Source organism: Coptis chinensis, chromosome 1 (genome assembly GCF_015680905.1).
Source record: "Coptis chinensis isolate HL-2020 chromosome 1, ASM1568090v1, whole genome shotgun sequence".
NCBI classification, from domain to species: domain Eukaryota; kingdom Viridiplantae; phylum Streptophyta; class Magnoliopsida; order Ranunculales; family Ranunculaceae; genus Coptis; species Coptis chinensis.
In genome coordinates, this window is record NC_141456.1 from 76,567,654 (window position 1) to 76,582,696 (window position 15,043).

Here is a 15,043-nt window from a genome sequence, read left to right on the forward strand (position 1 = left end):
TAAGGCTCACAAGGTCTTCAGAGGTGGATGGAGCGGAAACATCTAGACAGGGAGAGCTCAGAAACAATCTTGCATCCACTAGAGATTCGTATGCTGAGATAGCTCGAGGTAGGATGAAGCAAACAGTGAACATCTCTAATCTCCCACATCCAACACTCAAAGGAGATAAGCCGGCAATTAAAATCTCCCGAGCTGCGGTGGAAAAAGGCATAGAAGCTTGTAAGTTTGCTTTAATCACTAGGCTGGATGCTAAATCCCTGAACATGGACACCATCAGATCGGCAGTTAGCGTTGCGTGGGGATTGTCTGCAACATTCAAGCTTTCACCCCTGGGGAAAGGATATGTTTTGTTCAGATTCTCTAATGAGGAAGAATATAATCGTATTTTCTTTGGTGGTCCTTGGTATTTGCAGGGCCAATTGGTTAGATTCACTAAATGGACACCAAACTTTAATATCGATACCCATAGACAAACATCTGCGTATGTGTGGGTTAAGTTCCCAGGTCTGCCTTTTGAGTATTGGGAAGTAGAAATACTCATGAGTATGGGACGAGGTCTTGGCTGCCCGATTCATGTTGATCTAAACTCGCTGGAAAGAACGAATGGATATTATGCCAGCGTCCTGGTTGATATAGACTTAGCCTCTCCAATCCCGGATCAAATATTTGTGGAAGTGCCTGAACTAGGGATTGAGTTCTGGCAGAGAATCCAATTTGGATCGATCCCTAAGTTCTGTAACAACTACAAGTGTGTGGGGCACCTAGTCGCTAAATGTAGGAAGACAGCAAAGGAAAAAAAACCCAATGCCGCAATCTACCACAGAGAATGCAAACAAGGAACAAGAAGGAGGCAATGAACCAGAAGAACAGGAACCTCAGCTGGATAGGAATAGAATGTCCAAGAGCCAGAAAAGGAGACTAAAAAGAAGCAAGAGAGCACAGGAGTGGAGGCCAAGAAAGACAGCAGCCACTAGTAACTCGACACTTGAAACAAGCCTTATGCAACTATAGGAGGTGGAAACTCAGGAAGAGCAAGTAGAGGCTGGTCAGAATGCTCTGGAGAGTGATGATATTCTGGGGAATGACAACATGGATTCCTCGATGATTGTGTACACTGGACAACAAGAAGAAAGCAGGGGTAGGGAAGCCCAAAGACAGGAAGCAAATCATGACGAACCTTGTTATTCGGTCATGGAATTAGAAAAGAGTCATATGTACAACCCGGAAGCAAGTAGATATCATCTCTTGACGGCTATATGAGGACTCGAGGAATCGAAATCTTGGAAGTGGAGATCGAGCATTTCCACGATCATGTTCGGGTAGATAATTGACAGATGGAATCTTTGGCTATTATACCGACTGTTGAAATACCAACTGGGGTTACAACTAGATCTGGGAAACAAGGTGGAAAGAGCATAACTGATGTCGGTAAGCAGAAGGAATCGAATTCAAGAAGTAACAATAGTGGCAAGAAGAGTAGGGGCAGACCTAAAGGCTCCAAGAATCGGAATCATAGATGATGACACCTATGTGCTTCTGGAAGGTTAGAGGTGCAAATGATGTTGCGAAAGCGAGAGAAATAAACAAGGTCAGAGTAGAGAAGAAACTTAGCGTTTTTTGCTTGCTAGAAACCAAAGTCCGGCAGGACAGATATGATTTCATCAGAAACACATGCTGCCCTTTATGGGAACACACGAATAACTACAGTAAGGATCCTTCTGGCCGTATTTGGATTTGCTGGGATCCGTACTTGATGGAAATCAATAAGATAGCAGAATCTGATCAGTACATCCACTGTAAGGGGAGATACAAACCCAATAACGAAGAGTTCCTTTTAACTGCAGTGTATGCCAGAAACACCAAAAATCTCAGGCAGCTTTTATGGAGAGATTTAATTGCCATAAATAGTTCACTGAACTTGCCTTGGTGCACCGCAGGAGATTTCAACAACATCACCAAAGTGGAGGAACGAAAGGGTGGGAGACCAATGCACCCAAGAGAAGCGGAGGAATTTGTGGACTGTCTACTCAAAGCAGAACTAGTTGACCTGAGATTCGGTGGCTTCTTCTACACATGGCACAACAAGGTGAAGGGCAAAGGCAGAATCATGAGCAAAATTGACCGATGTATGGTTAACAGTCTCTGGGTAAATGGGTTTCCCAATTCCAAAGCAGAATTTCTGCCTCACGGTGTTTCTGACCACTCGCCTATTCTCCTATCTTGGGATGACGCGGAGAAGAAGGCGATGCCTTTTAGATTCAAGAACTCTTGGCTTGAACAGCCGCAGTTTCACTCCATGCTGAAAAAAGTGTGGCAGAATCCTTTTTTCTCCAACCCTATGTATGTTCTAATGCAAAAACTTAAGATTCTGAAGTAGAAGGTAAAGCCGTGGGCTAGGAATAACTTCTCAAACATCCATGGAAGAGTTCAGCAGGCCAGAGAGGACCTATATGACATCCAGAGACAGCTCCAATCAAAGCCATGGGACCCTTATCTGGGACAGAAGGAACATGTAGCATTGCAGAGGTATGGAGAACTAGCAGGTATTGAAATCTCTGAGATCAAAAGCAAGCAAGATAGTGAATGGATGTTAGAAGGAGATAAATGCACAGCTTTCTTCTTTAAATCCTTAGAAGAAAAGAAGGCCAGAGCAGGGATATGGTCTCTCCAGAATGCCCAAGGGAATGCTATCACGGGACACGCAGAGGTGACCAAAACCATCATCGATTACTACACTTCTATTCTGGGCACTGAGGCGCTGGAGATAAGCAGAGAGAACTTCTTCAATCAGTTGCAAGTCCGAAATACCATCTCTGAACATATGAAGACTATCCTAGAAGAGGAGGTTACAGCGGCTGAAGTAAAAAAGGCACTCTTTGAGATGAAGGAAAATACAGCTCTAGGGACGGATGGATTCACCGCCACTTTCTTTAAGAAGTGCTGGAATGTTGTTGGGCATGATTTCTCTCTAGCTATCCTTAATGCCTTTCAAAAGCATATATTTCCTAGAGGAATAAACGCCACTTTCTTATGTCTTATTCCTAAAGTCAATAAGCCCAATTCAGTTGAAGATTTTAGGCCTATAGCCTTGTGTAATACCGTGTATAAATGTATTTCTAAGGTTATTGCAAATAGGATTAAGCTAGTTATTGATGATCTGGTTCAGCCTAATCAATCAGCTTTCATTCTGTGGCAGATCCATTCAAGACAACATTCTGCTTTTCTCATGAGCTCCTCGGAGGATATGATGGAAGCATAGCACACCTAGATGTACCATTAAATTGGACATTCGAAAGCTTTTTGATATGGTCAGTTGGGAGTCTATCAAGGCAATGATCAGGACCTTCGGATTTCCAGATAATATGTGTCAGTGGATTGAAATGTGCATTTCATCCCCTTCCTATTCTGTCATGATTAATGGTGCGCCGGAAGGATATTTTAAGGGTGGCAGAGGTGTCAGACAAGGAGATCCCTTATCTCCATATTTATTTGTCCTAGTTATGGAGATCCTGAGTTGTGTGATTCAAGAAAGGCTCAACAATCGACTTATCCAGTATCATTCCAAATGCAAAAAGGTGAACCTATCTCACTTGGCTTCCGCAGATGATGTTCTTCTGTTCTGTAAGGGTGAGAGTGCATCCATGCAAGCCATGAAAAAATGTCTGGAAATTTTTGGAAATGCTACTGGGCTATAGATCAACAAGCACAAGACAACTCTGCTTGTGGGAGGACTAAATGATCAAGAGGCGAGTGCTCTGGCTAACATTTTAGAGGTTGACTTGATCAAACCTCCAGTGAAATATCTAGGGCTTCCCCTCATCTCTGCTCGATTGGGTATCAAGGAATGCCAACCTTTGGTAGAGAAGGTTACTCGCAAGATTACCAACTGGAAATCAAAAGTATTATCTCATGCATGTAGATTACAGGTTATAAAGTCCATCCTGCTGGCTTTTCACACATATTGGGCAAGAACCTTCATTCTGCCCAAGACAGTACTCGAGCAAGTGGAAAGTATTTGTGCAAAATTCCTTTGGACTGGCACAAATAATAGAAAAGGGCTACACCAGGCGAGTTAGAGCACAGTTTGTCAAACAAAGGAAGAAGGTGGACTGGGAGTTATGAATGTTCACAGATGGAATGTGGGTGCACATTGTGGGCTGATTTTCAAAATAATCTCTAAAGAAGACACCATCTGGGTAGATTGGATCTGGAAACAACACATCAAGTCCAACTTCTTTTGGACTATGAAAGTGCCAAGAGACTGTTCCTGGACGTGGCGAAGTATTTTGAACAATAGAACTGCAGCCAAGAAACTTATCAAATACTCCATTGCAAAAGGGGAAGAAACGCTGCTGTGGCACGACATTTAGTGCTCAAGATCACCGCTACTCGAAGACACTGAAGCAAAGGCAGAATGGGATTTTCCGCTAGATGCTAAGGTAAGTGTTATTATTTCTAATGGGGAATGGATTGATGCAGTCAATCAGATATAGTTTCAAACCTTAAAGGCGGTGATTCAAGAGGTGGACATCAACAAACATCTCGCACAAGACCAGATAGTGTGGACACCGCATTCGAGTGGGCAGTTCACCTCACACAGTGTGTACCAGGCGTTGTCACCAGAGAAGGAAAAGAAGAGATGGTATAAGTTGGTTTGGGGTAAGTGGGTGTTGCCTAGACACTCTTTCTCTACATGGCAGCTGTTCTCTCAAAATCTTCCCACTTAGGACAGACTCGTGCAAAGGAAAATTCTCCAAACTTCAGCTTGCTGCCTATGCAACAATAGCCGAGAATTCTCAGGGCATTTGTTCTTTGAATGTGTATACTCCAAGGAAGTCCTAGCTAGAGTCAAGCGACTGCTCAGCATCAGCACTGATAACCGCACAGCAAATAGGGAGTGGTCATCTATCCTTCGCATATGCAAAGTGGAAGACCTGGGGGAGATCTACAAGGATTTTTTAAAGGCAGCAATGGCATATCTATGGAAGGAAAGGAACGATCGAAGATTTTTTAGCATGTTGCCAAGACAAGCAAAAACCTTTTTATAAGAAGATGGTGCGAGACACAAGGAACTACCCGCAAGTTTTAAGACCAAAGATCAAGGATACGACAAGAGTTAGGAATCTGTTTGAGGAGACTTAACATCGACCCCAAATATATGGACGAACGGCAAGTAGAATGTGTGTGGAGGGTTCCAAATGACAGGCGAAAGTGAAGGCCAATACCGATGGATAAAATGAGTAGTAAGGGAGCAGGACATGGCGAGTTATCGAGACAAAGAGGGTCAGGGTGTTAGCGGGGTTGATGGCAGTGGAGGCTTGGCGTGTGGTCTTTTCAGAAATCAAAGCTATCAACATATGCCTACAGAGAGATGTATAGCGAAGGCTATAAGGAAGTGGATGTCGAAGTCGGACTCTCTCATGAAATGCGGAATGCAATCAACAAGTTGGAGAAACCTCCACGGTTTGCATGGACATGATTAAAGCTATAGATATGAAACGATCGGAGTTCACTTTTATATCCTTCTCCCATGTTTATAGAGAAGTGAACCGAGCAGCGGACTATTTAGCTTCACATCATGATGCATCTAATTTTGTTGTACAGTTTGTCCCTCCACTAGATCATAGACTGCAATGTATTGTAAATGATGATGTAAGTGGACAAATATATGTACGAAATAGTTGAATCAATACAGGTGGGGGTCTGCATAACCCTAGCTTAATTTTTAAAAAAAAATCATTTACATACATGTTCTTGAGCCCATTAATCCAAGTTTTCATGTTTTAATCATTTCTCATAAGATGACTAGTGTTTTCCCCCAATAGAAAGTTTAGAGAGTTTAGAGAGAGATTTTTCCAACCATTAAAATCATTCCTCCAAACAAAAGGATATAAGATGAACAACAAAGCCCACACCACTATTCTATCATCTTCAATTTCCTTATTTGTCTTTAATTATTAATCCATATTAGAATGCATCCATTATTTAGAAATTATGGTGTTGATTAGTGTTCAGTTGTGAAATACCGATCTTGGGTAAGAGATCGGTTTCGGGGCACTACAGGTCCTTTAGTGCAGAGTTCATGCTTGAAAAAGTTCCTCTTGTCTTAAACTTGGAGGCTATCCATAACCACAATTCTTTAGCAAACGGGCAGTGTACCCTTGAAGATGTTCTAAATCCTCCTTGTTATTTTTACAGAAGTAGCATCTCGAGACAATAGGGTTTTTTTTTCTTTCTGATCATCTCATGTGTTGTAGCACAACTATGAGTAAGTTTCCATGTCAACGCCGAATACTTAGGATGTATAAAACTGTTCCAAATCTTCTTGTGCAAGCTGACCTTCTGATTACACTTCCTTATTTCCTTAAGGCTGATTTCGTAGTGATTCTTCTTTTGTTATTAGGTTTCCAAATCAAAGTATCTTCGGTATCGGTAGAGATAGAAAGGAAAGAGGATTCATCTAAAATATGATGATATATTCCATATTGGGTCATGAAAGTTCTAAAATATGATGGTATATTCCACTGATTTTAATGAATTATGATGTTGAGTTTAGATTTGTCACACCCCAAATTTTGAGCAATCAGATATTTAATAAAAAATTTATCTTTCCGACTAATATCTAATCGCTCAAGACCCAATGTGAATTGAGAACGACACATACGTGTTCACATCTGGCTAAACATAATCAAATAGTCCCATAACCAACTCAATCATGTAAACTTCAAATAAATAATCAACTGACTTCCAATAAACATCTGTAAAAGCTCCACCTCCATTATCTAAACCGTCCATTACATAAATTCAAACAATATAAATTAAAACTCCAAATTATACAACCTTCCAAAAGTAATAATACAGGAACCTAAAACATAGATGACTCCAAGCCTTAACGCGTCCAAGACTAACGACTCATCACTTCACTACTCTCCACCAACTACGGCTCCCAAGAAGCGATCCCCGTTGCAAAGGAAAAGTGAACATGGGGTCAGCAAATTGAATTTCTAGTGTGAGTAAACAAACAAAAACAAACTTAAAGCTTACCACAAACCATCCCCTATCAACAACTTATTTAATAAAAGTAATTACAACTCGGAAGATAAGCTAGTAGTTTCGTTTCTCAAAAAATGATAAAAAGTTTCTTCCAAGCAGTTTCTTAAATGTTAATCTATGTAGCATTTATGCATGCATTACCTTTAAGTTAACCACGTATTAAGGTAGGACGTCATCCCTGCATAAAATATTACTTGGTCATACCCTCCTATAAAACAGGGTTTATAACAACCCTAATTTTTAAACAACATAAATTTCATTTGAAATGAAAATAACTATTATATTATGAAGTTTAGCTTGTTCTAGAATTTGTTTGGTTGTTGTTGATTTTTCAAAGTTGTTTTTATTTGAATTTGTTGTTAGAACTTTTGTGGGTATTTTTAGAATCATTTTGGGGTTAAACACATTGTTAAAATGTTTTCATTCATATAGATATGGACCTTGGGTGTTTTTAGACCCATTTAGGGCCCATAGGTTAACTTAAACAAGCTTAAAACATTGGAAAAACAAAACCTGCGAATTTTCCTCTGTAAAAATATTTTTATTCAAAAACAAAACCCTAGCCTACATTAACAAAAGAACCTTGGTGATATTTTTATTGAAAGAAAGAAAAGAAGAGGAAGAATAAGAAAATGGATTGGCGAAAAAGAAGCATTGGTATTCTTTTACAAATTTAATTTCAGATGAGTAGACTAAACTTTATATATACAATTGATTGATTACCATGATTTATTTTAGTTATGTGTTTATTCTAGATATTGGAATGATGACATCGACAATAACTGATTTGATCATAAATGTTTTGTAGCAAATTCATGCTTTAGTGAGTTATTTTCTACTCTCTTTTTATTCAATCTTCTGTTGATTGATTTAAGATAAATATATCAAATTTATTGTATGTGTTGGTTAATCATTATTGGAATCCTTAGGTTATACTTTGATTTTGAATATTCTTGGTATTTCATATATACTATGGTTTTAGGAAGTGAATTATTTGTTTTCTTCTCAATCTATCATGCTGATATAAAATAGCTAGTTGACTGACTTTCCCATATTTAAATGACTTAAAATTTTTATGGTCGATATAAGACATAGAATAAACACATATCCAAAAATCAGATCATTTGGGTGTGTGTGGACAATGATATGAGCTCCATAAGTCTGCGCGTCAGAAATTTGCGCTTCAAGAATAGTTTCTATGCACTGTATTACACTCCAATTTTTGTTATAGTTGGGATGAGAGTTAGGTGTTTGGGAAAATAGGAAAAAGTAAGTTGTTTGAGTCTTCTTTCCAACCCAATTGGCATTTCCACATTCCGAGTTCTGTGGACGTAGTTATGATGTCTGTAAGTTTGACTAGCAGAAAATAGTGCGTCAGAAATCAGTTTCTGCACATTGTGTTCAAGCCTAGTTTTCGCATATTTAGAATGAGATTGAGCATTTGTGTAAAACATAAGAAAGTAAGTTCTTTGTGTTAGATTTTCAAATCAAAAAACCTCGATGCATTTGGATACCTATGGAAAGAGTTGAGTTATTCGAAAGATAGTCCGTCAGAAATCTAATTTGGTGAAAATTAGGATTTTTACCATTTTTGACCTAAGTTTTCTTCTAGATGGGCTGAGGTTGGGACTCCGAGTTTTACATGGAAATTTAAGTGTGCATATCCTAGTTGTCAAATAATTAAATGGTGCATCATTTGGATGACTGTAGAAAAAGTTATTGCTTTGGCAAGTTAGCTAGATAACCTACCATATTTTCTTTTAGGTGAGCTCTAGTTAACTTTTATTTTTGTAATGAGATAAATTATTGCACTTAGACATATAGATGTCTTGATTGCTTAATTTCACATTTGTACAATTGTTGTTGCATATACACTAAATGTTAGTATAGATGTATGTTATAACACATGACATGTTACCATAAAGTTTGAGTTTAGTATATATATATATATATATCATTGAGGAATGAAATGGAAATTAAGTGTGCAACCTTATGGCATGATTTCTTATTATTCTTTGACTTTGACTATGTGCCTAATAAGAACTACGAAGGCTTGATTCCAATCTTGAAAGATTTGGATACGTAGGCAGCTTTGAACAAAAGTGTAGCCACTATATTATATATTAGTTGTTGTGATAAATGGTATGTGGAACTTGATTGTGCTCTTTCAGAGTGTTGCTCCTCAATTGGGAGTGTATTTTAATTCATGAGGCATTTAATTAATGTGTTACTCAAAATTGAGAATTTTGATATATATGGTTTATATATTTAATATTGAGGCGAGTTGAATGACTATTGTGTTTGGAATCTTTATTAATGATTCTACTGTGTGAGAAGATGTTTATTTTATGATGAAAATATTATAATAAATGATAACTCTTGAGTGTTAAAAAGTGTTATAACAAGTCTTGTGAAAATTTAATGTGTCGTCCACATCTTTAAATCTCTCCACGCCTCTTTGATGAAAAGAAATGAAATGAAATGTAATGTTTATAACTAATGATGTCATGTGAAAAGCCGCCTTAAAGAGGAACTAAGACATTCGCCTTGTGGGTTGGTTGTATTCCTTGAGTGTACGGGAATGTAGGTCTGGGTATTTTTTGAATGTGGCGGGAATGACCCAAGATATTCATTGAATATGCCATGAATGATCTGTTAGTGTTATGATGGGTATTCCTTGAATGTGGCGGGAATGACCCAAGGTATATATTGAATGTGCCATGAATGACATGTTAGTATTATGATAGGTATTTCTTAAATGTAGTGGGAATGACTCAAGGTATTCATTGAATATGCCATGAATGACCCAAGGTATTCATTGAATGTGCTATGAATGACCTGTTATATTAAGAGGTTTTGTTTATGATTATGGAAAGCCCAGAAATGGTTATGACTCACAAGTTACGAGTTTACAAGATGAAAATATGTTTCCTAGAGGCGATATCCCAACTTGGGACATATGTCTTGTAGTGGTACTCGGTGTGAGAGAGGCACACGGGTATGTGTGATTTGGCAAATATGTGAAGTGCAAATCGTGGAGTAGGAACTAAAGGTTGGATAGTGTCTATTAATAAATGAGTTAATGAGATAATTAATAAGAAAAATGAAATATTGATTTTATGTATGAGTGAATTATTGCATATGAATATTTATGTTTTATGATGTACATGATTTCTTACAATAAATGTAAACGTGGTTTGTGTGACTACTCACGAGGGATGAATGTACTCCATCCCTAGTTGTGATATATTTTCTCGTTCTAATAAGTAGACCGAGTGGGTTTTAAGTAAAATATTGGTTTTATGTATGAGCGAGTTGTTAGTTATGATTGGTTGTGTATTATGAATGATATATATGATTTCTTACGAAGGAATGTAAATGTGGTTAACGTGATATAATGGATATGGTGGTGTGACATGAATGTTAATATTGATGATATATTATGCCAGATTGTGTATTCTCATGGTTGTTGTGAGAGTGAATTAGATGTATGAATTAAATGTTTATGTTTGGGAAACCTAACTTTTTTTGCATGAGGGTAGGACTTACTAACATCTTATGCAAGGACGTTATCATACCCTAACACGTAAGCGGTTATAGATAAGATTTTAATTAAATTAATTTACTAGATATTTGGATTGAAATCTTACTTGGGAAGAAACTACACGCCGTTTTGGAAAACAGAACTATCTTGTCTTCCAAGTTGAAATGGTTGGTAATGTTATATTTATTTATTTGAAAGATTAAATGTAGTACTGTACGTATATTTTATTTTAGTCTTACTCATACCAGCAAATTCAATTTGTTGATCCATGTTTGCTTTCTTTCGCAACGTGGGTGTGTTCTTGGAAACATAGATGGTATAATGTAGTAGATGACCACATTTGATTTGGATTCGAAATCACATAATAAAATCATCTTACAATCTTTCGAAATCACATAATAAATACAAACATTTGTAATTTCATAAAATAACAATAATAGCATTGACTTGATTAATCTAGTTCACTTGATCATCTCCTATTCATTTACTAGACACATACAATTAATCACACAAAATTAATTTGGATAAATACAAACAACCTAAGTATTTCACACGTGAACAGATTTATTCAGTGAGTCGACAAACATCTAAAAATTACGAAATTAATTAGAATATATAACTCAGTAATGTGAACAACCCCTAAAAAATTTAGAATTTTATCATTAACAATGAACACTGTAAAATTCACGCAATACATAAACTTTCAAAAATATTATAAAATCAACAAACTGTCCAAACGGTACAAACAAGATATGTATTCTAACTGCCTAAAAAATATCTATTCAACTAGCGTGGAATCACTTGATTCTAACAATTACATTAACGAGAAACGTAATTATAAAATAACGATTTCAGGAAATTCAAATTCAATTAATATTAAAGTATTTGTAACAAGGAAACAATGAAATCATGGTCTTTGTATTGTAAATCTACATTATAATTTATTTAAAACACAACACTTTGTTTCTTAATTCTCCTATAAGTATTTTCAATAACAATAACAAAATAAAAATTTAATGATGTCTACTCACCTTTTAACACGAAAATTATATATCTTGATTTCCTTTATTCACTTCTTCACCACTCTCTCCTTTTCTTTATTCCTCCTTTATTTTCTTTTGGTTTAGGGTTTCAAGTGATTAAAGTAATCCCAATAGATCTCAGATTCGAAATTAGTTAAAATTTAATTTTTACAACCCTAATATGTGAGCCTTTGGGCTTTTATTAGGTCTCAAAAAGCTCAAATAACATATGCTAACTTATGGGCTAATTTTGGCATATAAAATATGCCCATATATGACTCTAGCAAGCCTGTAACTGATTTTATAAATTCTGATGAAAAAGTTTTACACAAGGTTATACAATTTTAATACAATAATATAAAAGTGTAAGACATTTGATGTTTAATTATCTTTTTTATTAAATTTTAAACATATATATATAAAAAAAAAAATAGTAGTCGTTACAAGATCTGCATCCATAATCCATTGAGTTGTTTATCCGAGAAGTTTAATTGGTTTTGTATAGTGCCAGTTTTGAGCCATGGATCCCGCCAAAGATCAATCTTGTCATCATTTGCCACTAACCACTGAACTCTAGGTTTTTAATTTACTTCAATTACTTCCCGCTTGATACCACTCCAGATTGAAGATGGTTTGTAGTGCTTGATTATAGTGCCATTTCTTGAGAAAAAATTATTCTGCATGAACAGTGTGAAATTATCCTCCCCTTTAAGAATGTGTCATCCCAATTTAATGAGTAAAGAGAGATTCACCTCCCTTAACTTCATGATACCTAAACCCCCTTCATTCAGAGGTTTGCAACAGTCTTCCCACTTCACCATAATTGCTTTCCATGTGTCTGGTGCTCTCAACCATATATAGGAAATTTCTGATGATGATTTTCACGTTTTTTTTATTGTTACTTGTACTGGGCATCAGTAAATCGACACTACACAACACCGATCGAATAAGAATGCACCTTCCCTGAAAAGATAAGAGTCTTCCACGCCATGCTGTCATCTTTTGCTTAATCTTTTCAACAAGAGGTGCAAGATCGACAAATCTAGTAACTCTCCCTTATAACAAAGGAACTCCCAAGTATCAAAATCCCCAAGACCATGTTCATTTTGTTCTAAATAATTTGTTGTCTATCCACTGTCATACCCCCAAGGAACAGTTTGCATTTATCCATGTTCATATACTACCCCGACACATTCTAATATCTAAGGAAAAGCTTCTTGATTTACCTGAGTCCCCTAACATCCCCTCTCATAAATAGTATGACGTCATCCGCAAATGGCTAGTGTAGCGACCCAATTTACGATGGCCGATGGTCCGGCGGGTGATGGATCCAGAAAGAGGACATGCAGTGGGGTGAAGGGCATTCCATTAGGGCCGCGGACATAGGATTCAAGTATGAAGGCTGAGAACCGAGGACTGACAGTGTAGAGCCGCGACGTGAAGGGATCGCTGACCTGGAATTGTACCATCAGGACACGTGCCCAGTAGGAGCACGGGAAAAACCCTAGGGTCGTACGGGAACCCTCCACGCGGCAATCAATGGACCGAGGGATGGAGGGACAGGTGGATGGCCTAAGAGAGAGATGAGAGATTATAAATAGAATAGAAGAGGAGGAGAAGAGGATAGGTCACAACATTTGGTGCCGTCTATGGGGAAAGAGAGTGGAAAATAGTGAGATGGCAACAAACAGAATAGTGGGTCGACCAAAAAAGATGACGGTCGCCGAGATGGATGTGGAATCAGTAAGGAGTGAAGGGGAGGAGCAAGGTAGGGAAGAGACAGTAATGTCAGAAGCGGAGGAAACAAGGTTGTTGCATGAGGAGATAGCGAGGTTGAGAGAAGAAAATGAGGGGTTAAGGAGGGAGAAAGAGATAATAGAGGAGTCGGAAAGGGAGGTGTCGAGAGCAGAGAAAGAGGAAGAAGGGGGAACAAATGCGGAAGAATAGACGGTGGTGGGGCTCACCAAGGAGCAAGTCAAAGAAATGATCGCCAGCGATCTGAAGGTTAGTCTGGAACAGACCAAGGGCATGGGAGGTGCAACGAGTCAGGTGGTGGCAGGGTTGAACCGCAACCCACTGGCGGACTCGATCTGGAGGTCGGAGGTGCCGAAAAGGTTCAACCAGCCAAGGTTTGAGAGGTACGATGGGACTGGGGACCCCGCTAACCACATTCATCATTTCCGGCAGCAAATGCCGTTGTGGCAGGAGCCGCGGTATGACGGGCTGAGATGTATGATGTTCCCAACAAGCTTAAAAGGGGGAGCATCTGATTGGTATTACAGATTACCTTCTAAGAGTATTAATAACTTTCAAGGAGTTGGAGCAGGCGTTCATTGATCATTTTATACACCAGAAGAAGCGTGTGGTGGACATCGCGGCCTTGTTCAACGTAAGGCAGAGGTTTGCTGAATCGGTAATGGATTTCTTGTGTAGATTCAAAGCGGAGACTTGAAAATGGAGAATCTGGATGAAAGGACGGCGGCGATAGCTTTCGAGAGAGGATTGCGCCCAGGAACAAGGGTACATGAGTCGGTAGCCAAGAATGAGATTGCAACATTACAGGATCGGGTAATGTTGCAATTGCTGGAAAAAGGTGAGGGGCGTCGGCGATATGAGTCCTCGGACAAAAGGGGCAACGGATACCGAGGATATTCGTCACGGCCCGAGAGGAGTAGAGAAGAGGCTAGGAGGGAGAGTCGAGACAAAAAGCCCTATCGCGAGGTAGAGCAAGTGCCACTGAACAAGTCGTTGAGCGAGATACTACCGTTGATTCAGAATTTGCAGGGGTATGAGGGTCCACGAACCAAACTAGTGGAGGTACAAGGCAAACCCTATTGTGCCTATCATCAAATACACAACCATGAGACGGACGACTGCTATGCGTTAAGATGGTTAATTCAGAGGATGATAGGAAAGGGGTTGTTGAAGGAATTTATAACAGAAGAAGAGAAGGTAGAGCAAGCACCGACCCAGGGGAGGATATTGGGGACGATCAACGTGATCTTCAGTGGAGAGATATTGAGCCACAATGCACACCGAGACAGAATACGGCGGGCGGCGAGCATACAGCAGGTACATGAATCAGCATGACATTCACAGGCGACTTCCTAGTCCGCGAATGGAAGGGGAAGTATAATGTTCACCGACACAGACCTTCAAGCCATCGATTCCCCGTATGAGGACGCGCTGGTGATCACTGTGGCTATGGGAAATTACATGGTAAAGAGGGTGTTAGTGGACTGCGGCACTGCCGTAGATTTACTGTTTAGAGGGATAATGGAAGAAATGAAGATAGAAAGGAAGCAGTTGAGACCCTCACCGACAAATTTGTGTGGGTTCAACGGAAGCATGACGGAACCTTTGGGGCTTACGCTCCCGGTGACCACAAGGACCCGTTCACGGTGTTCTCGAGATTCAAGGTGGT

The 15,043-nt window shown here is 38.8% G+C and overlaps 1 protein-coding gene across 1 annotated transcript; it reads left to right on the forward strand.

Annotated features, from left to right (window-relative positions):
* Positions 1-14,073: 14,073 nt before the first annotated feature.
* LOC147525226 (uncharacterized) lies at positions 14,074-14,709 on the forward strand. The gene has a single exon (XM_086578712.1). It carries the CDS (start codon positions 14,074-14,076, stop codon positions 14,707-14,709), a length of 636 nt encoding a protein of 211 aa, XP_086434838.1.
* The last annotated feature ends 334 nt before the right edge of the window (positions 14,710-15,043 follow it).

Excerpts from the sequence above, each read along its gene's own strand:
- LOC147525226 (XM_086578712.1), top strand. The coding sequence starts at position 14,074 with ATGGAGAATCTGGATGAAAGGACGGCGGCGATAGCTTTCGAGAGAGGA.